The sequence below is a fragment of the Nerophis ophidion genome, linkage group LG13 (genome assembly GCF_033978795.1).
Source record: "Nerophis ophidion isolate RoL-2023_Sa linkage group LG13, RoL_Noph_v1.0, whole genome shotgun sequence".
Taxonomy (NCBI): Eukaryota; Metazoa; Chordata; class Actinopteri; order Syngnathiformes; family Syngnathidae; genus Nerophis; species Nerophis ophidion.
In genome coordinates, this window is record NC_084623.1 from 3,192,952 (window position 1) to 3,216,415 (window position 23,464).

Below are 23,464 nucleotides of genomic sequence, written 5' to 3' on the forward strand. Positions count from 1 at the left end.
TAACTACAACCGTTTTGTTTTTACTTTACGGAAAAAATATCGAGATATATATCGTACATAGCCATTCAGCAAATGGAGTGGAAAACACACCCAAAAGTTGTAGACTTCTTCACGCGACGAAGCCGGCCTACTTCACCGCAGTCTGTAGTCTATTGCGCCCCGGGCTGTGATGGCAGCGACGAGGTGGAGACGTGATGCGACAGGCAGTTCAAACATTTTTTACCAAAGAGAATTGTCACAAAGTAGGAAAGTTAATATTTGTAACATTTAATTTATTAAGAACATCTTCAACAAAGTGAACAAACATCAAATATATATATTTTAAACTGTACAAGAACAAGTCCTGTTTCCTGTCATTTTAAAGGCAGCACCCCTCACTCACTTATTTTAGTACTTGGATTATGAACAAATGATTGGATTATGAACAACGGCTGCAGCGAGTTTGTCAAAATATGTGCAAGACAGAAATTCTAGCAAGGAATATTAAAACAACTACAAGATTGACGTCGCTACATTATGTCAACTTCAGACTGTGACAAATAAAATATTTCCAACAGACTGTGGTACGCTGGCTCCATCTAGTGGCACGCCAAAGAATCACCTACTCAAATATTCCAACAAGGTGTGACTGTTCAAACTGCGTGGCCAAAAATATTAAATAGACTTTAATGCGGTTTTAATCAATACTTGAGTCTACTACGCTACTGAGTTTTAATGTGGGTCATTAAAGTAGTTTTCTGAGGTGGTCCTTGGTGTAAAGTTTGAGAAACACTGTATGATATAATAAGAACATTTATATACGAGAAAAATGCTATTGTGGGAATGAAAGACAAAAAATTAGATGGCAGTTATATGAATTTAAAATATCCTACAGTCTTGTTTTACAACAAAATCTTATTTCAAGAGTTGTATTATGAGGAACATATCCTCATTATATGAAAATATTAGCTGTACTGTTAGAAAAAATTCTTATGACAAATAGACAAATATTTTTTAATTTACAAGAAATAATATCCTCGTTTTCTGAGAGTCAACTTGTCCTATTTCATGACAATTCTAATAGAACAAATGGCCTATTTTAGAAAGCACTTCCTGTCGAAGAGTGTGCAAGTTGCGAGGTAGAAAAAGGGTTGTCATGGTTACGGTTTGCTGTCAGTGACCACGTTGCCGTCCTTGTCTTTGAGGCGCGTCCGTCCTGAGGGGTAGCGCGTCTCCTGGCGTCCGTCGGCGTAGACGGTCTTGACGGTGCCGTCGGGGTACTCCCTCCTCTTGTAGTCCGCCGTGTGGACCTCCCTCTGGCCCGTGTTGAAGTAGATCTCCTTGGTGCCGTCCCTAAGGGGGCGGGACAACGTGATTGACGGACGTGAGACGCCGGGTGGGCGTGGGTACGTACGGTTTCAAGCGCACGACCGTGCCGTCCGTCAGCACGCTCTCCTCGCTGCCGTCGGGGAAGAGGTTCTTCACAGTCTGGTCGGCGAAGGTGATTTCCTTGCGGCCGTCCGGGAAGTGCCTCTCTGGGGGAGGGAGAAGAGGACAGAATGGGCGCTGCTTCCGCGCTCGCCGGGGGGTGAGCTGAGGTGTGTCACCTGTCTGCCTGTTGGGGAAGTGCAGCACCTCCGTGCCGTCCGGGTAGGTGATGTGCGTGGTCTGGGTGTCGGCGTAGTAGTACATCTGACACGCGGCACAACATGGCGTCAAAGCACGGCTCCCAGCGGCCAACGGGCGGCCGGACTCACCACTCTCTGGTCGGCCGTCACCTCCTTGGTGTCGCCGTTGAAGAAAGCCACCTTGACCGTCACGCCGTCCGAGGAAATCTCCTTCCTGGTCCCGTTGGGGAAAAGGATGACGCGATCGCCGCTGGCCAGGACTTTTTCCACCTGCAAGGACCACCTTTCACTTCACACGCCACCGCCATTTACTTTTTATTTGCACTACTTGCAACCACCAGCAGAGGGTGCTGTCAATCCACACCCATCCACCCGTTTTAATGAGAAAACTGCTTGTCCCACTCTTTGAAAAAGATGTCAAGTGAAAGAAAAAGTTAAAGGTTTTGTCATGTGAAAATCAGATAAAAGTTATGTTAGTGGGGGAAAACATAGGTTAAGTGAAAGTTATGTTAAGTGAAAAAAAGTTTAAAAGTATGTTTAGAAAGAATGTGAAAAAATATGTCAAGTGAAAAAAGTAAAAAGTTATGTTAAATGAAAAAAAGTTTAAAGTTTGGTTAAGTCAAAAAATCTCAAAGTTATTTCAGTGGAAAAAATGTAGGTCGAATGAAAAAAAAAGTGGAAAGTTATGTTAAGAGAAAAAAAGTTTGAAATTATGTTAAGTAGAAAGAAGTGAAAAGATATGTCAAGTGAAAAAAAGTAAAAAGTTGTCAAATTAAAAAAAAACCTTAAAAGCTTTGTTAAGTGAAAAAAAGTTTAAAATGAAAAAAAGTGAAAAAAGTAAAACGTTTTGTCAAATTGAAAAAAAAAGTTCAAGGTTATTTCAGAGAAATTGTAGGTCAAGTGGGAAAAAAAAGTTACAATTATGTTGAGTGAAAAAAGTTTACAATTATGTTAAGTAGAAAGAAAGTGAAAATATTTGTTGTTGTTTGAATAAATTTGCAAAAAAAAAAAAAAACCTTATCACGTTGTCATTACGGGGTGTTGTGTGTAGAATTTTGAGGATAAAAATGAATTCATTTAATTTTGGAATAAAGCTGTAACATAAAATGTGAAAAAAGTGAGGGGTGCACTGTAAATGAATGCTTTTTATTAGTAGTTTTTAGGCAGGTTTCAGCAGAGATTGTAGCATTATTAAGCGTGTTATACATAAAATTCCCACTTATAATTAAATTACCGCTACTCTAATAATAATTTGCTTTAGATTATATTTTTGTTGTGCATTCTGCCATAATGAATACTTGAATATTTGCAATGTTTTAGTTTAAATTATATTTAATATATTTTCTAAATATTTATCTTTGATATTTACTGCCATAATTTATACATGTGTATTTATTTGTATTAAATACTTGCTGCTGGAATAAATATGTACACTATTTTAGTTTAAGTTCTGTGAAATATATATATATATATATATATATATATATATATATATATATATATATATATATATATATATATATATATATATACAAACACTTATATTTTGATCCAATAAAAAGAGAGTGATAAGTCTATTAAGGAAGAAAGACATATTTGTATAGAATATTTGGATGTAGAGTAAGAAGGAAGCCTAGAAGTTAGCTCACTTTGCCATCAAGGTGTGTGACTATGTCCTGAGCACATTCTTCTTCTTCTTCTTCTTCTTCTTCTTCTTCACTAGACGTCACGTCTCTCTGCTGTGTGACAATGAAGACACGTACCAACGTTATGGAAGGACTGCCGCACATTTTTGCACGGGGGAAGCGCAGAGTGTGTCGACACCTCTTACCGGAGAGCAGCTCTGTGAAAGTTCCGGATCGTACTTTTTGTTGGATGGAGATGAAGATGACAATGAAGAAGAGGAAGAAGACGGCGACGATGTTGAAGATGACGGTGACTCGGCAGCTGCTCTTAAACTGCTCTTCACCCCTGAACACAAACACCATCACAATACATCTTTACTGCGGTAATACATACATGTATACTATACTTGTATACATATATATATATATATATATGTACACATAAACATACATACATAAACACATATATACAGTACATATATCTATATACACACATACACAAACACATTGTACACAAACACATTTTTACAGTACATACGAACATATAAACACACATACATATATAAATATATGACCAAATAGTGCAACGGCAGAAAAAGATGGAAAAAGTTGTACTTTTGTTCAGGGGTGCAGTGTGGTTGTTGTCCTTAGAGCTCCCTCTCGTGGCCGCTGCAGTACTGCAGTGTGGAGGACTGATGCTCCTTCTGGAGTCGAGAGGACTCTTTATCAAAACAACAAATATATTTTCATTGTTTTGATCCATTATACCATCTTTTTTTGTTTACACACAAATCTTGAGGGTGAATATTTTCCAGACCATTCTTCTGCATTTGCAAACATTTCCTTCATGAATTTAATATTCACGGAAATAATCCATTGTTTGCTTGAACACATTATCCAAGCCGTCTATAGAGTATGGCCAAAAAGGTTTCAGAGTTATAAATAATTATAATAATAAAAAGTTTAAATGCATGTCAAGTAGAAAAGTAAAATTATGTCAAGTGATAATAATGATGTTGCGTAAAAATTATGTCAAATGAAAACAAAAATGAATGTAAAGTAAAAAGCTAAATAATGTAAAGTAAAAAAAATCAAGTAAAAAAAAGTTACAAGCTATGTCAAGTAAAAAAGTCAAAGTTACGTCAAATGAAAAAAATGTGGTCAAGTAAAAAAAAGTTATGTCAAGTAAAAAAATGTAAAGTTATGTCTAGTGGAAAACGTTATGTGAATTAAAAAATGTAATTTATGTCAAGCAAAAAATTATGTCAAATGAAAATAAATTGTGTTTAGTTAAAAAATGAAATAATAAGTGAAAATAAACGATATCATGAAAAAAAAGTACACTTTATATAGAGTGAAAAACAGCAAAGTTATGTCGAATTAAAAATTATGTCAAGTAAAAGAAAAGTTCAAAGTTGTGTAAAGTGAAGAAAAGTTATGTCAAGTGAATTAAAGCTACATCATGTAAAAAAAAATTTTTATGGAGTAAATAAAGTTATGTGAAACGTAAATATACATATGTATCAAGTGAAAAAAAAGTTAAAAGTTATAGAACGTGAAAAAAGTTATGTCAAGTAAAAAATGTAAGTTATGTTATGAAAAAAAAGTGTTTTGTCAAAAAAAGTCAAACGTTGTGTCAGGTAAAAAAGTTGTCTAGTGTATGAAGTAAAAAAAATAGTTTAATTATGTCAAGTGGAAAAAATGATGTCGAGTAAAAAAAGTCAAAAGTTGTCTAACGTGAAAACCGTTATGTCAAGTAAAAAAAACTTGTAAGTTATGTCAAGTGAAAAAAGTCGAAGTAAAATGAAAAAAAGTCAAATAAAAAAAGTTAAATATTATGTCAGGTCAAATAAGTTCAATGTTATGTCAAGTAAATGAAAAGTTACAAGTTGTATGAAGTTAAGAAAAGTTATGTCAAGTGAATTAAAGACCTACTGGAAGCCACTACTAGCGACCACACAGTCTGATAGTTTATATATCAATGATGAAATATTAACATTGCAACACATGACAATACGGCCGCTTTAGTTTACTAAATTACAATTTTAAATTTCCCGCGGAGTTTCTTGTTGAAAACGTCGCAGAATGATGACGCGTGCGTGTGACGTCTCGGGTTGGAGGGGACATATTAGCGCAGCACCACTTGCGGCTAAAAGTCGTTTCTTTTCATCGCGCATTACACAGTATTCTGGATATCTGTGTTGCTGAATCTTTTGCAATTTGTTCAATTAATAATGGAGAAGTCAAAGTAGAAAGATGGAGGTGGGAAGCTTTAGCCTTTAGCCACACAAACACACGGTGTTTCCTTGTTTAAAATTCCCGGAGGTGAAGCTTTACTATGGATCAGAGCGGTCAAGCGAACATGGTTCCCAACCACATGTCAAACGGCAGGTTTCGGTGAGAAAATCGTGGTAAAAAGTTGCCTCTTACCGGAGATCTGCGGAGCTTGCGCCGTCCATGCAGCTGCCGTGACTTCCCTCAGACACACTCGTGGACACACCCCTCCGACTATCAGGTACTATTTAACTCACTAAAACACTAGCAACACAATAGAAAGGTAAGGGATTTACCAGAATTATCCTAGTAAATGTGTCTAAAAACATCTAAAAACAATGCAATCGCCTTTTTTTTTTTTTTTTACTTTATTTATTTTATTTTTTGTAGTCCTTCGCTATCAATATCCTCAGCCACGAATCTTTCATCCTGGCTCAAATTAATGGGGAAATTGTCGTTTTCTCGGTCCGAATAGCTCTTGCTGCTGGAGGCTCAAAACATAAACAATGTGAGGAGCCCTCATTGTCTGCTACTTCCGGTACAGGCAAGGCTTTTTTGTTAGCGATTAAAAGTTGTGAACTTTATCGTCGATGTTCTCTACTAAATCCTTTCAGCAAAAATATGGCAATATCGCGAAATGATCAAGTATGACACATAAAATGGACCTGCTATCCCTGTTTAAATAAGAAAATCTCATTTCAGTAGGCCTTTAAAACGATGTCAAGTAAAAAAAGTTAAGTTACGTCAAATGTAAAAAAAAGTTATGTCAAATGTAAGGGTGTAACGGTACTTGTATTTGTATTGAACCGTTTCGGTACGGGGGTTTCAGTTCAGTGCGGAGGTGAACCGAACGAGTTTCCAGACAGACATATTAAGTAGCATAAACAATACTCAAAATGCCGGACATTTGAGGCATTTAAGAAACTGCCCTGACTGCCCCGCAAAAGAAGACATGTCCGGTGAAAAGAGGACGTGTGGTCAGTCTATCCTAGCCCGGTCGCTGCTAGCACTGGACATGTCCTCTTTTGCTAGCATGCTAGCAGCAATCGGGCTAGGATAGACTGACCATACCTCCTCTTTTCACCGGACATGTCTTCTTTTGCGAGGCAGAGTTTCTTAAATGCCTCAACTGTCCGGCATTTTGAGTTATGGTTGTGTATTAACAATGTAGGTTCAGGGTTAAGAGGGGGTTAAAAACAAAACTCATTGTTCGCGCAACAGCAGCCTTGGTGAGGGAGGGGCAGAGAGTGAGAGAGTTATGATAAACGTGCATGTGTCGCCAGGCTCTGCTTTTTAGCCACTGATTTATCAGATTTAATTTTTTATTATCAATAGCAGGGGTGTCAAAAGTGTGACCCGAAGGCCATTTGTGGCCCACAGCTAATGTTTTAAAGTCCCACAGCACATTCTAAAAATATTATTAAAATAAATAATAACATAACAAAAGTGAAATTAAAAAAAGCTTGAAGGTTAAACGTCATTTAGAAAAAGTTGCAATGTTGACTAATAAAACAAAGCTGTTTTTTTTCTTTCAAACTGTCATTGCTCAAAACATAATATTGAATCAAAATCAATGTTATTATGAATTATTGACCTATCCAAGGTTCCCATTACCTCACATCAAATATTCCACTAAGAAAAATATTTTCTGTGGAATATTTTGCAAATTTGGTAAATAAATAACCCCAAAAATTATATTTTGTTGTTTTCTTACTGTACCGAAAATGAACCGAACCGTGACCTCTAAACCGAGGTACGTACCGAACCGAAATTTTTGTGTACCGTTACACCCCTAGTCATGAGAAAAAAAAGATATGTCGAGTAAAAAAGTTATGTCACGTGTAAAAAAAATCAAAATTATTTCAAGTAAAAAAAATAAAAAAGTTATGTAAAGTAAAAAAAAGTTATGTCAAGTAAAAAAAAAAGTTGCAAGTTATGTCAAGTGTAAACAACAGTTAAAGAATAAAGTAAAAAGGCACAGTGCAACAATACAAATACAAAAAGTTAATATTCATAACTAATAACACAAAAATCTTTTTTCCACTGATGAAAAAGCGTTGTGGTTCTCCAGTGTGCGTCCACACTCACACACATGAAACAACAGGACTTACGGCAAAGGTGACTCCCTTGATGGACGAAGGCAGGGCGTCTTTAGTGCTCCTCTCTGCTCCTACATGCTTTTTCTTCAAGGCGCTGACACGCAGCTTCTCCAGCACACACACCTGACCACACCACAGCAGGTGAGAGCAACGTCCCGCCTCGGCTGCGTGCCTGGAGTGAAGCGCTCACCTGGTTCTTCAGAGCCAAGTTCTCCTGGGTGAGAAGGTCTATCTGCTGGCGAAGGCGAGCGTGAGCGGAAGACCAGCGGCTCTCCTTCTTCCTCTGCTCCTCCTGCAGGCCGCTCAGCTGCTCCTTCAGCCTCTGCAAGAGTCACACCTATGCCATTCAATACATTGTCTGCCAGTAGATTGGAAATTCTCCTATAGGAACAAGTTTTGAATTATTAGTAGTCCTAACGCACCATTGATCCGTATCGGACAATTTCCAAGAAAGAGGGATTGTTTAATGTTGATCACAAAAGCCAATTTTTAGCTTTTGGACGTTTATCAATAGTGTGGAGCCGTTCCCTTAAGTTAATAATCATCATCTCATTGGTGCAAGTAAAGTATATCTCTTACAAGTAGTGTTATCACTGGAGGACAAGGTGGTAGTCCTGGGCGATATAGTAATGGTAAATGGGTTGTACTTGTATAGCGCTTTTCTAACCCTTTTTAAGGAGGCCAAAGCGATAGAATGATATCAATATATATTGCAATAGACTTTTAATCAATATCAATAAAAAATGTGTTTGATAAAAAGAACAATATCAACATATATTGTGATATTGTAATCAATATCAATAAAAAAATGTGTTCGATAAAAAGAACAATATCAATATATACCACGACAGACTTTTAATCAATATCAATACATAATGCGGTCGATAAAAAACAAAACACTATCAATATATCGTGATGGACTTGTAATCAATAAAAAAATGCATTCGGTAAAAAGAACAATCAATATATATCGCAATAAACTTGTAATCAGTATCAATACAAACTTTTTTGATAAAAAGAACAATATCAATGTATATCGCGATAGACTACTAATCAATATCAATAAAAAAGCTTTGGATAAAAAGACCGATATCAATATACATCGCGATAGATTTGTAATCAATATCAATAAAAAACCTGTTAGATAAAAAGAACAATATATATTGCGACAGACTTTTAATCAATATCAATAAATAATGCGTTCAATAAAAAGAACAATATCAATATATCGCGATAGACTTGTAATCAATAAAAAATGCATTCGATAAAAAGAACTACCGGTAAATCAATATATATTGTGATAGACTTGTAATCAATATCAATAAAAAATGTGTTCAATAAAAACGACGATATCAATATTTATATTGATAGACTTGTAATCAATATCAATAAAAAATGTGTTCAATAAAAACGACGATATCAATATTTATCTTGATAGACTTGTAATCAATATCAATAAAAAATGTGTTCAATAAAAACGACGATATCAATATTTATCTTGATAGACTTGTAATCAATATCAATAAAAAAAGGTGTTTAATAATAAGAACGATATCAATATATATCGCGATAGACTTGTAATCGACTTAACAGATGTACGGTGTCCTTGAGTGTCTAGAAAGGTGCCCAGAAATAAAATGTATTATTATTATTTTTATGAATCAATGTCAATCAAAAATGTGTTGGATAAAAGGCTGGATCCTACTTTTCCTTCTCCGTCAGAAGAAAGCGGGAAGTATGGAAGCCAGGTGGGTTTTATACATTTCACCATGTAAAAACTTGGAGGTCACTCAGCAACATTTTACCATAACATTTCTGTAGTTTTTTGTTTTTTTTTAACAGTAAATGACTGCAATGTAAAAAAAAAATGTTTATGTTTAAGTTGTGGTGAGTGAGCTGCCAGTTTTTTACCCTAAAATCTACGGCCATTTTTGTCACAGCGCATCACCCTCATGAAAAAGTGTTATTTCGGGGGCGTGACCTGGATCTCCTCTCGCTCCTTCCTGCCTGGTGCAGCTCGCAGGGCGCTGGCGTGCGTGTCAAACACTTTGCGTTCCCTCTGCAGCCTCCTGACTTCGTCCTTCTTGTACCGCTCAAAGTCAGCCTGCTGCTCCGCCTTCTGCTGCTCCCACGCCTCGCTCTCCTTCCTGCAGGGTGCAGCGCATGGGGATCAGGACGGACAAGGAGGAGGAGAAGGAGAAGGAGAAGAAGCAGAAGGAGGGAGGCGAGGCGTGTGGATGACCTCATCTTCTCACGCGTCTTCTCCATCTCTTGTCTCAGCCTGGCCAGCACCTCGTTGTTCTTCTTGAAGCACTCCATCTCTATCTCCAGCTTCTCCCTCACCCGGATGGACTGGCCTACACACACACACACACACACACACACACACACACACACAGGTGGGCTTGTAAACAGAGAGAGTGTAGTGTGTTTGATGCACACTAGTGTGTGGCACTTCATGTTGTGTTGAAAGTGGACTAACTGTGTTGATAAAAGATAAGAACAGTACAATGTTTGAGGACCAGACATCATCTTCACCACACAAACCTTCACACAACCAGTTACTTCAAATAATCCAGGTTCCACTCTACCTGGAATGATATCCAAAGTGCTGGACATAATATATATCCCACACACACACACACAGACGCACACGCACACACACTCACACACCCTCAAACAATCACACGCAAACAATCACACACAAACATTCATACAAAAAAATTTACACAAACAATCACTCACACCAACATTCACACACACGCATTCACACAATTATTGACACAAACACTCACACACATTCAAACAACCATTCACACAAACAATCACCCACACCAACATTCTCACACACTTTTGGACAAACATTGACACAAACATTCACACACAAATTCACACAAACATTGACACAAACATTCAAACAGACATTGACACAAACAATGACACAAACATTCAAACAGACATTCGCACAAACATTCAAACAGACATTGACACAAACATTCACACACACACATTCACACAAACATTGACACAAACACATTTACACAAACATTCGCACAAACGTTGACACAAACATTGACACACACAAACTGACACAAACATTCAAACAGACATTGACACCAACATTCACACACACACACATTGACACAAACATTCACACACAAATTCACACAAACATTGACACAAACATTCAAACAGACATTGACACAAACAATGACACAAACATTCAAACAGACATTCGCACAAACATTCAAACAGACATTGACACAAACATTCACACACACACATTCACACAAACATTGACACAAACACATTTACACAAACATTCGCACAAACGTTGACACAAACATTGACACACACAAACTGACACAAACATTCAAACAGACATTGACACTAAAACTCACACACACACATTGACACAAACATTAACACAAACATTCACACACATTGACACAAAATCATTCAAACAGACATTAACACAAACATTCAGACACACTCATTGACACAAACATTCGCACACACATTGACACAAACATTCAAACAGACATTAACACAAACATTGACACACACACACATTGACACAAACATTGACACAAGCATTCAGATATTCACTCACATACATTGACACAAACATTCAAACAGACATTAACACAAACATTGACACACACACACATTGACACAAACATTGACACAAGCATTCAAACAGACATTCACTCACATACATTGACACACACATTCAAACAGACATTCACTCACATACATTGACACAAACATTCAAACAGACATTAACACAAACATTGACACACACACACATTGACACAAACATTGACACAAGCATTCAAACAGACATTCACTCACATACATTGACACAAACATTCAAACAGACATTCACTCACATACATTCACACAAACATTCAAACAGACATTCACTCACATACATTGACACAAACATTCAAACAGACATTCACTCACATACATTGACACAAACATTCAAACAGACATTAACACAAACATTGACACACACACACATTGACACAAACATTGACACAAGCATTCAAACAGACATTCACTCACATACATTGACACAAACATTCAAACAGACATTCACTCACATACATTGACACAAACATTCAAACAGACATTAACACAAACATTGACACACACACACACATTGACACAAACATTGACACAAGCATTCAAACAGACATTCACTCACATACATTGACACAAACATTCAGACATTCACTCACATACATTGACACAAACATTCAAACAGACATTGACACAAACATTCACACACGCACACATTGACACAAACATTCGCACATACATTCATACACACATTGACACAAACATTCAAACAGACATTGACACAAACATTCACACAAACATTGACACAAACATTCAAACAGACATTGACACAAACATTGACACAAACATTGACACAAACATTCAAACAGACATTGACACAAACATTCACACACACTCACACAAACATTCACACACACTCAAACATTCTCACAAACATTCACACAAACTGACACAAACATTCGCACATGCATTCACACACACATTGACACAAACATTCGCACATACATTCACACACACATTGACACAAACATTCAAACAGACATTGACACAAACATTCACACATTCTCACAAACATTGACACAAACATTGACACAAACATTCGCACAAACGTTGACACAAACATTCAAACAGACATTGACACAAACATTCACACACACATTCTCACAAACATTGACACACACATTCACACACGGATGGCATCATGACTAAAAATAAGGCTCACTAGTGAAAGTGAAACTTACATTTGATGACTTTTACATCATATTTAGTCACATTAAACCACTTATATGTGAAGATGTTTTGCTCCGAGCCTCAAGTTCAACCAACTTTAAGAGGTTGGGAAATGTCAGATATAATTCATAGAATTTATTGTAATAAAGATTTCAACATTTGCAAAATGTTATATTTAGATTATGTGATGTATTAGATTTTTTAAATTTATTTTTTGACAAATATGACATATTAATAAATCTTTAATATTTGCATAATTTTATGTTTAGATTATATGATATATATTTTTATTTATTTAATACTTTCTGCCATAGTAAACTTGCATTATATAGATTGTCATATTGTTTTCTTTTATATTTTTGGCATGATAGCTATTTAATATTTCCTTGGATTATTTTTGACTGATTGATTGAAACTTTTATTAGTAGATTGCACAGTTCAGTACATATTCCGTACAATTGACCACTAAATGGTAACACCCCAATGAGTTTTTCAACTTGTTTAAGTCGGGGTCCACGTTAATCAATTCATGGTAATATGCGGTATATGAAATGTGTTTATTATTCTTTAATACTTACCTTCATAATACATTTGCATCACTTTGTTTCGATTACATGTCATATTATTTCTCTTTATAGTTCTGCCATATTGTAATCCATATTTGCATTGTTTTATGTTTAGATTGTATGACATATGTACTTTTTTTAGATATAAAAATAATTGTTGCCTTAATACACTTGTTGGTGCACTTTTTAAATAGTACAGTTGTTTCCAAACAAACATTTTGCTAAAAAGCTTTTAATCCATGCCGCTATAAAATACTTTTTAGTGTTAGTTTTTAGTTACGTTTTAGCACTCAAATTGCAGGATTATAAAGCGCGTTACAAACCAAAGTATTTATTGTATGTAAAATTGGAAGTGGACATTTAAGATGACAATTATTAATTTGTCACTGATATAAACAGTATTTGTTTGTTGTGATGGCTTCTGGCATTCTGAATAGTTAAATATAACAACAATCGTCTCACCCGCCTCCTCGTCTGTCTTCTTGTCCTGGGGGGGCGGAGGAAGAGGTGCATTCTGGGTCTTCGGCCTGAGTGACGGGAACAGTGTCAACATGAGTTTGGAAGGAGGAGGAGTCGGAGTCGGAGGAGCCGGCTCCTGATTGGCCGCTCCCGTGGAAACCGGGTGGACAGCCGTGTCGTCCAGGTCGTTCCACGCGTCGTCATCGTCGTGGTGAAACACTGGGTGGTCCAGCAACGCCTCATTGTCCTCCGTCAGCGTGGAGTCGATGCTGCTGATGGCGTCGCTCTCACCGCTGTCGGAACCCTGACAGCTGTCCTCGTCCTGGTAGGCGAGACAGTTGTACGCGGGCTGAGGTGGCGCGGGGAAGCAAGGCGGCGCGGAGAAGCAAAGCGGCGTGACGCCATGGTCCGCCTCTTTAGCGTCGCCGCCGGCCGCAGACGAAGTAACCTCTTTGTGGTCAAAGTTCACTTTGCTCTTTTGCACAGCGTCACTGCCTCCAAGACTGCGGCGCTGCTCTCTGGCGGGCGGGGACTTGATGGGGGTGGACGAGAGGCGTCTCCGGTGCAGCATGCCTGCACCCAGCAGCTTCCGGTTTTGATGATCCATTTGGAGAAGCTGCAGGCCCAAGAACACAATGTCACCAACCTCAAAAAGTATTTTGTTACGACCATATTTGGACAAGACACTCATCTGAAGATGATTTCTACCTGACAATCAGCCCAAACTAATACAGCAATAGATTTTACAAACTGGAACCTCAACTTAAAGAGTGTTTTGACGTAAGAGCTGTCTTACATGTTCAAGCACTAATCTTTCTTCCTATGGCAGAAAAAAATTCTAATGACATAAACAAACATGTGGAATCCAGGTTTATTTTGCCATGCTTTTGTTTTGAAGTTGATTTTGCAGGTTGCACTGACCAGGAAGTCACTGAGGGAAAGTTTAAATGCTGTGTAACAAGACAGCGGTTATGTTGCTGCTTCCTGATAATAGTAAGCAAAACTACAAAAAACATTTTTCTACCGCTTGTCCATTTTTGGGGTCGTTCGGGGTGCTGGAGCCTATCTTAGATGTATTCGGGCGGAAGGCGACGTACACCCTGGACAAGTCGCCACCTCATCGCAGGGCCAACACAGATAGACAACATTCACACTCACATTCACACACTAGGGACCATTTAGTGTTGCCAATCAACCTATCCCCAGGTGCATGTCTTTGGAGGTGGGAGGGGCCTATCCCCAGGTGCATGTCTTTGGAGGTGGGAGGGGCCTATCCCCAGGTGCATGTCTTTGGAGGTGAGAGGAAGCCGGGGTACCCGGAGGGAACCGACACAGTCACGGGGAGAACATGCAAACTCCACAGATCCCGAGCCCGGGATTGAACTCAGGATCTTCGTATTGTGAGGCACATGCACTAACCTCTGTTTCACCGTGCTGCTATATATATATATATATATATATATATATATATATATATATATATATATATATATATATATATATATATAAATAATAAATAAATGGGTTATACTTGTATAGAGCTTTTCTACCTTCAAGGTACTCAAAGCGCTTTGACACTACTTCCACATTTACCCATTCACACACACACATTTACACACGGATGGAGGGAGCTGCCATGTAAGGCGCCAACCAGCACCCATCAGGAGCAAGGGTGAAGTGTCTTGCTCAGGACACAACGGACGTGACGAGGTTGGTTCTAGGTGGGATTTGAACCAGTGACCCTCGGGTTGCGCACGGCCACTCTCCCACTGCGCCATAAACATATAAATGTGTGTGTATACATATATGCATATAAACGTATAAATGTATGTATGTATGTATATATATATATATATATATATATACATATATATGCATATATGCTAACATATGTGCATATTTATGTCAGGTCAGGTCGGTTGGATCTGCTACTGGTAACCTGTAATCCAGTACAACCTGTTTCAGGGTCGGACTCAACTGGCACTCCCATCAGTCCCCAACTGGGGCTGTTGAGGCGGGTGGTTAGACACCCTGGTGGACGCAAAAACAAGATTCGCCAAAGGGCACTTGCCCTTCAGCTATCTAGCAGGGTAGGAAGAGCTCAACATCTTTGGCCGGACGTCTTCCTAGGAGAAGGACAACTCTGACTACCCGTAGATTTGGTGTTTACACTGCACCAATGGGCGGATGAGCTGAACAAACCAGCAAACAGCCAGGGCGGAGGAGGTCTATACATAGACTCAACGACCATGTGTAAAGGAGCAAACCTTCCAAAATCAGGAGTGGAGCCCCGAAGGCGGATTGGTGCCTTGCAAACACTGTTTCGGCAGCTCCTGCAGCCAAGCTGATGCCAAACGTCATGTTTAGCATTCCTTTGAATTTTATCAGTAAGGCCGAGAGGGGGATCCTGACGACTGGGCAACCCAGGATCTCCATATATAATGCCCAGGCATACGCTCTGGAGAGGACACTCCAGCTTCACTTTTAGCATGGTCATTTGTGACTAAGCTGCCAAAGAAGAATATATGCATATTAACATAAACATGCACACAAACATATATATATATACTGTATACATATACAAACATATGCATATAAACATATATATAAACATACGGTATATGTAAACACACACATTATATATATATATATATATATATATATATATATATATATATATATATATATATATATATATATATATATATATATATACATATATATGCAAACTCAATGGGTTTATCAGACATACTTATAAACTGTCACTTAACTACGTTAATGTTACTCCTATTTGGTTATTTATGTACAAGAGCAGGGGTGTCCAAGGTGCGGCCCGGGGGTCATATACGGCTCGTACCTATTTTTTTAAAAGCCTGCAGCGCAATTGTTAGCATTCAAATATTAGCAAGCTGGGTTTTTAGCAAATTTTGCAACTGTACACCTCAGCGTGAAGGCCTTTGTTCATGACACATAATATCTGTTTGCATGCTAACGTCAGTACGCTGGCCTTTTTTTTTTTTTAAGTTTATTTTGTAGGCACACACTTTCGTAATATTTTTGTACTTGATGCATGCCAACGTTGGCAGGCTGGCATTTTAAACACCTCAGAGTAATATATTTTGGTACTTTGGACACACGTTGCAGTTATCATTCTAGCAGGCTAACAACAAAATGCTAATTTCTTTTTAGCTAATTTCACTTGTGCACACTTTAGTTTTATGTATTTTGGAATTTCACTAGTGGTAACTGTAAGCATGCTAGCATAGTACTGATAGCATGATAGCTTTTTCTTTTCAGCTCATTTTACTTGTTACTTGACTCTAGCTGGCCAGCTTGCTAACTGTTAACATTTCAGTTTGGCTTTGGCTCGTCAACATTCACATTAAATTGCTCCTGAAATTACATTTTCTGACGTGGCAAAAAATGATATATTGTAATGGTTTTGAAGGTGAAAACTACCAAAATGGGCCCCTCATCCTCTGATTCGTCAGTCTGAGGCCCTCAGTGGTAAAAGTTTGTGGGAGAGTATTCCTTCCTGCAGTGTAGCAACATGTTTGTGTGCTACTGCATCCACTCCACTCTACTTTAGCACGCGCGTCAACAATCATCCACGTTTGTGTATGAATTATGTGTCATGGTTGACGTGCGAGGAGAAACATCACCTTGGTGACGAAGGAGGAGTTGGAGGAGAAGGAAAACTCCTCGGCCGCTTGCTCCAGGAGTTCAAACTCTCCCAGCTCCACGTTCTCCAGCTGACGCTCGCACTCCCAACGCTGCTCCTTCTCCACGAAGGACGCATCAAAAGACTCCTGCGGAACTCCGCCTCCCGACTCTGTTCTGGGACCGCATGTCTGCCGGATGCTCGCTCCACTCGCTTGGGATGGCACACCCGCCTGCTTTGTCTCGGCGGGCTGGACCGGGCAAACCTCCGCCGGGTCGCTTTGAGCACCCGAAACTCCCCCGCGTCGGTCCGTGTTTTGTCTCTGGTGGCAGCCCAACACCTTCTTCTCGGCTGCCTTGCTTTTCACACTGGAATTCTGGGGCGGCCAAGTGGTTTCCCTGGGACGGTTTTCCTTGTTGAGAGTGGCGATTTTACGCTGGACAGGATGGGGCTGCTGCGACGCTTTCTTGGCACCTCTCTCCAAGTTGCTGGGCTGGGTTGCTGCTTTGGGAGGAGTCTTCCTGTCCTTGTTGGTAAATCTGGACAGACCCTGGCCTCGCCTCAGAAAGGCCCTTTTAGTGTGCGTGGAGTCCCTTCCGTCCAGCTTCTGCAAACATCGCAGCGATGTCGAGGTTTAGTGCAAGAAGCAGAATTTTTTCCGAAATAACACTTTTACACTTAAGAGTGTAAAAAAACATGGATTTATATACATACATACAGTCGTGGTCAAAAGTTGACATACACTTGTAAAGACAATCATGTCATGGCTGTCTTGAGTTTCCGATCATTTCTACAACTCTTATTTTTTGATGATGTAGTGATTAGATCACATACTTGTTGGTCTGACATCACATGCACAAAGATAAGACCTTCTGGAGGAAAGTTCTGTGGTCAACACCTCCAAATGTGTTCATAAAAACTGACACAATTGGAGGTGATGACCACAGAGCCCTAATTTAAAACACCCATTATTTCCTAAATCATCTATTTTTCTTTCCAATAGTTTGGACCAAGCGGTTCTGTTGTGGCAGAGAGTTAAGCCGAGAGGGACAAACGGACACCTGGCAAGACGCTGACATCGGCAAGAAAGCGGGGAACATTCAAGGCGGCCGTGTGAATGCCTGACTGTCTGTCTGCCTTGGCTCTGCGCTGAAGTGGCGACATGTCCGAGATCCACAGCTGGGATAGACTCCAGTCCCCCGTGACCCAAGCAGTAGAAGATGGATGGGAACCAAAGTAGTGTCAAAGACAGGAAGCCAAGTGTAAATGCTAAAGATGACATCATCGCCACGACAAGGGAATGAAAGACACAACTCACAAAGACCTGATGCATCTAAAGTCCACATAGTACATTTCATTAGGACTAAGTCTACATTATTAACTTATTGCTTCATCCATATCTCAACTGATTGATGGAGTACACTCCACACTTTTGGACTGGTGTTTATATATTTAGACTCATGTTCTTGCTTTTCTTGTCTTTATTTCATCTCCCCACTATTTTTAATCTATTTTATTCTAACAATGTGTTTAAACTATCTATCCATTTTCTACCGCTTATTCCCTTCGGGGTCGCGGGGGGTGCTGGTGCCTATCTCAGCTACAATCGGGCGGAAGGCGGGGTACACTCTGGACAAGTCGCCACCTCATCGCAGGGCCAACACAGACAGACAACATTCACACACTAGGGACCATTTAGTGTTGCCAATCAACTTATCCCCAGGTGCATGTCTTTCTGGGTGGGAGGGGCCTATCCCCAGGTGCATGTCTTTGGAGGTGGGAGGGGCCTATCCCCAGGTGCATGTCTTTGGAGGTGGGAGGGGCCTATCCCCAGGTGCATGTCTTTGGAGGTGGGAGGGGCCTATCCCCAAGTGCATGTCTTTGGAGGTGGGAGGGGCTTATCCCCAGGTGCATGTCTTTGGAGGTGGGAGGGGCCTACCCCCAGGTGCATGTCTTTGGAGGTGGGAGGGGCCTATCCGCAGGTGCATGTCTTTGGAGGTGGGAGGGGCCTATCCGCAGGTGCATGTCTTTGGAGGTGGGAGGAAGCTGAAGTACCCGGAGGGAACCCACACAGTCACGGGGAGAACATGCAAACTCCACACATAAAGATCCCGAGCCAGAGATTGAACCCAGGACAACTCAGGACCTTCGTATTGTGAGGCAGATGCACCAACCCCTCATGCACCATGCTGCCTATTTTGCCTAAAATCGCATTGAGGCTATAAAGTGTTTTTAATTTGCTGAGTGGATTAATGGAAGACACTAATTGATGACTAAAATAATGGTCAGTGACAGAAATGGAGAAGATGCAGGATTAAATCTACACTTTGCTCCTCACTGTCACCCAGTGATGTTCCTTAAGGTCACCTATTAATCAACATCAACCACCCGACTCTTCTCACCTGCTCTTTCAACCTCTGCTCCTCCAACATCAGCTGCTCCTCCAGTAACTCCTCAAACGTCTTCTTGCCCACCTCTATGGGTCTGCAAAGTCATACATACACAAGTCATTGTTGGCAAGAAAAGAAGTAGCTCATCGCGTACCTGTCTTGCAGCTCCTCTAGGCTCTGTCTCAACGAAGCAGCATCTATGCTGTCCTGCATGTCCTTCTGCCACGTCCTCAGCTGCACACAACACATCGCTCTCCATTAGGGTCGCAAAATTCCGGGAATATTCAAAGTTGGAAACTTTCCAGGGGAATTAATGGGAAATACATGGGAATAAACATTGAATGCAACATGCTAGATCTTGCAGCATGATTATTTGCTAAAATAACCGGATTTAATGCAAATTCAGTAGAATTTCAACGCTGGACTGTGCATTCCTCCATCACATAGAATAGAAGAGAAAGTACTTTATTGATCCCTAGGGGAAATTCAGCACCACAGTTGGCTCACAATAGACAATAATAATAATAATAAATAATATATAACATATATTCTATATATAATATATGAATAGTATAAATATATCCTACATATATTCTACATTTAAGTGCAGTCAAGGAACATATGCATTATACAGTCTGATGGCTGTCGGTATGTGCAGTGCATTCTTCCATCACATGCCCAGATAATTGCCAGCAAGCTACACACTACAGCAGGGCTGTTGAGGCCACACTAGAATTGAGTCCAAGGACTTCATCCAGTCAGGTAAGTGTTGATGATATTACTGGAGTAAATATATTTGATCTATGGTATTTAAGTGTAATAGAGGTGTAATTGCTTGTTACTGTATGACTGTAAACTACTCCAGCAGACTTCCACTCAAGCTAGCTAGCTGTTCCTGTACTTGTTCAATGATTTTGGAGCCAATATCTCTAGCTAGCTGGGTGTATGTACCACCACAGTCTCATAATGAACCCAAAATATTTCTCCGTTAGCCGTGACGCTAATTTTCTCTGTGCTAAATCCCATTCATTTATGCTAACAATGTTAGCAATCCGAATTGACCTTTTTTGTGATGAGTTAAGTTCAACTTGCAAATACTAGTGAAGTGAATTTTATTTATATAGCGCTTTTTCCTCAAGTGACTCAAAGCGCTTTACATAGTGAAACCCAATATCTAAGTTACAATTAAACCAGTGTGGGTGGCACTGGGAGCAGGTGGGTCAAGTGTCTTGCCCAAGGACACAACGGCAGTGACTAGGAAGGCGGAAGCGGGGATTGAACCTGCAACCCTCAAGTTGCTGGCACGGCCGCTCTACCAACCGAGCTATACCGCCCCAAATCAAACTAAATGAAAAGGTGTAGTTTCCTCTGCCTTCTGTTCTGCTAGCCATCCTGTTGTCATACAAGAATGTAGTTCATAGTTTGATTTAGCAACTTCCCGTGGTGAATTTCCAGGAACTTTCCACCCTTTTGCTCCCTACTCTCCATGTAATTCCCTTCTAATAACATCTATTTACCATATTTTACATTCCATTCAACTTGATTTACCTTCTTCTTTGCAGTGTTATCCATTTTAACTTCACTTCTGAAAGAATTCATGAAAGCAACAGAATATAAATTGAAGATGTTATCTAATCAGATTCATGGAATATTGGTTGTAGCCTTATTAGTATTAGATGAAGATCAACTGAGACTCTAGGACAAATGTTTTCATGAAACCACAACATTTCCTCACAAAAGCTGATGTTACCGGAGCCTTCTGTTGGTGGGTTAGCAGCAGCTGCTTGAAAACGTGGAGACTCTTGTGGCCCATCTGTGCAGGAGGATCCTTTCTAATTTACAATCCAAACATCTGAGCCCACGTGATGTTGTATATAAATTACCGGAACAATCTTGGATATGTCATTGTTAAATCCTGACAAAAGACACGGGAGACCCATTCTCCCGTTGGCTCTTTACGCCAACCCTCTTTAAAGACACCTCTTTAAAGTCGACCATGCTCGCGGGCCTTTAATGAACGAGACGCCTTGTTTTGTTTTATCATCTTTTTTTGCCGTCAACGCCGCACGTGATTGGTCGACATGTTGGCGATGCAGAGCAGGAGGGGAGGGAGGGGCTACTCACATAAGGAGGGGGGAGACAAGAGAGTGAAGGAACGTTGCTATATAATTAGAGACTATAGTCTGTAAAGATGAGGAAAATGAGTGGCAGGAAATAAAAGCTAGTTATCTAAATATGTCTCTGGGGGCCGGTCAGCTGCCTTTTCTAATGGTTTTGTCCATCCATCCATCCATTTTCTACCGCTTATTCCCTTTCGGGGTCACGGGGGGCGCTGGCGCCTATCCCAGCTACAATCGGGCGGAAGGCAGGTTTTGTCCATGTTCATTGATATTTTGTTCACGTTGCTTAGAAATATGATTACCCTAACTCTGGCCGTCCACATGAGCGGCGAGTTTGCTGACTACCGAGCTTAAAGCCCGGGCGCTACTCTTGAAGTTGTCGGGGAGTGAGGTTCACCAACGTAAACATAAACGTTACACTGCACACTCTTCTTGGGAAGTAGTTTGGACACCCCTGTTCAAAATCAACTTCACATCTGTCCGTCAATAGTGAGTTTTTATTATTTGTTTATATTTTTGGTTTGTTTTTGTCACAGAAAAACAGTTTTGTATATGGCAAAGACACAAAATATAATAATAATAGTAATAAAAATAATAAAAGGATATCAATATACATGGCAATAGACACATAATGGATATCAATATAAAATGCCTCCGCTAATATGTTAGGTAAATGAATATTTTTTGGTGGGAAGAAAGCGGAAGTAATGGAGCAAGGTTGGTTGCGTGAACAAATGCACTCTGGCAGGTAACCTTACAAAACAGGAAGTGATCAAATAGCAATGGGAGGGCCGAGCTAACAGCCAATCAGGTAAGAGTAACAACTAGCAAGTTTGGCTTCGCCATTTTGTTGCCTTGCTGTTGATTCTTTGCCTTGAGTGAGAAAATAAAATAAAAATGTCAGTATGGCAATTTGTAACGTCCGCCTCTTTTCTATTCAACCCTCGTCCGTGCCCTATTCATGTATATGGAAACAACAGGTAGGCACTCAGGTGCAAGACTGTATAATGAAAGAGATGACAACATAGCACAAATGTGTTACTTTAAAATAATAGTAATTTTAATATTTACTGCATTACATAAATTCATTGTTATACTACGAATAACAGACCAAATAAAACGTCACACAGCCTTAACTTCCTGGCAGTAAACCTGCTTGTTTACATTGTTTGTTTTCCATGCGTTCTCTTCTGCCTTGACAGCTGAGGGGATTATAATCAGAGAACGTTTACATTTGAAATAAAAACGTTTACCTAAAATATCAATAATTATCGATATCGACCGATATAAAACACATATATTGGCATATATAATACATAAAGCAAAATATGTTCTTGAACCAAAAACCACTTCATATTCTCTATTGCTCCCAGAAATATTGGGAAATAATATTCACTCATCTTGTTGCAAAAACGAGCAATTAGAATAACAGATCATGTTGGATGTAGAGAACACTCAAACGCTTAATTCAGGGGTAGGGAACCTATGGCTATAGAGCCAGATGTGGCTCTTTTGATGACTGCACCTGGCTCTCAGATAAATCTTAGCTGACATTGCTTAACACGATAATTAATGAATAATTCCGCTGGTAATCACAGTGTCAAAAATAACGTTCAAAATATAAAACATTCTCATGCATTTTCATCCATTCGGTTTCTACCACACCTGTTCAAGAAGTCTCATTAATGGTAAGAAGTAATGTATTTATTGTTGGTTAGCCTCAGAATAACAATGTTATTAAAAAGAATAACAGACTTGTTATATTCCAAAAATGTTGGTCTTTCTTAAAAATGCACGCATATATAGTTGTATTCAGTGTTAAAAAAAAAAATGATATGGCTCTCA

The 23,464-nt window shown here is 39.4% G+C and overlaps 1 protein-coding gene across 3 annotated transcripts in view; it reads right to left on the reverse strand.

Moving 5' to 3' along the window:
• Positions 1–251: 251 nt before the first annotated feature.
• cenpj (centromere protein J) overlaps positions 252–23,464 on the reverse strand; it is a 32,364-nt gene continuing 9,151 nt past the window's right edge. For 2 of the 3 annotated variants that reach the window (XM_061918246.1, XM_061918245.1), the window contains exons 3-16: positions 19,654–19,733; positions 19,512–19,593; positions 17,111–17,716; positions 13,452–14,064; positions 9,848–9,962; positions 9,587–9,752; positions 7,796–7,927; positions 7,618–7,728; positions 3,848–3,953; positions 3,439–3,578; positions 3,257–3,346; positions 1,737–1,877; positions 1,394–1,671; positions 252–1,332 (exon numbers count right to left, since the gene is read on the reverse strand). In XM_061918246.1, coding sequence (XP_061774230.1) covers positions 1,140–1,332; positions 1,394–1,671; positions 1,737–1,877; positions 3,257–3,346; positions 3,439–3,578; positions 3,848–3,953; positions 7,618–7,728; positions 7,796–7,927; positions 9,587–9,752; positions 9,848–9,962; positions 13,452–14,064; positions 17,111–17,716; positions 19,512–19,593; positions 19,654–19,733 — 2,853 coding nt within the window. In that variant the 3' untranslated portion in view covers positions 252–1,139. The remainder of the gene's footprint in view (positions 1,333–1,393; positions 1,672–1,736; positions 1,878–3,256; positions 3,347–3,438; positions 3,579–3,847; positions 3,954–7,617; positions 7,729–7,795; positions 7,928–9,586; positions 9,753–9,847; positions 9,963–13,451; positions 14,065–17,110; positions 17,717–19,511; positions 19,594–19,653; positions 19,734–23,464) is intronic. The other variant, XM_061918247.1, reaches the window with a different exon arrangement.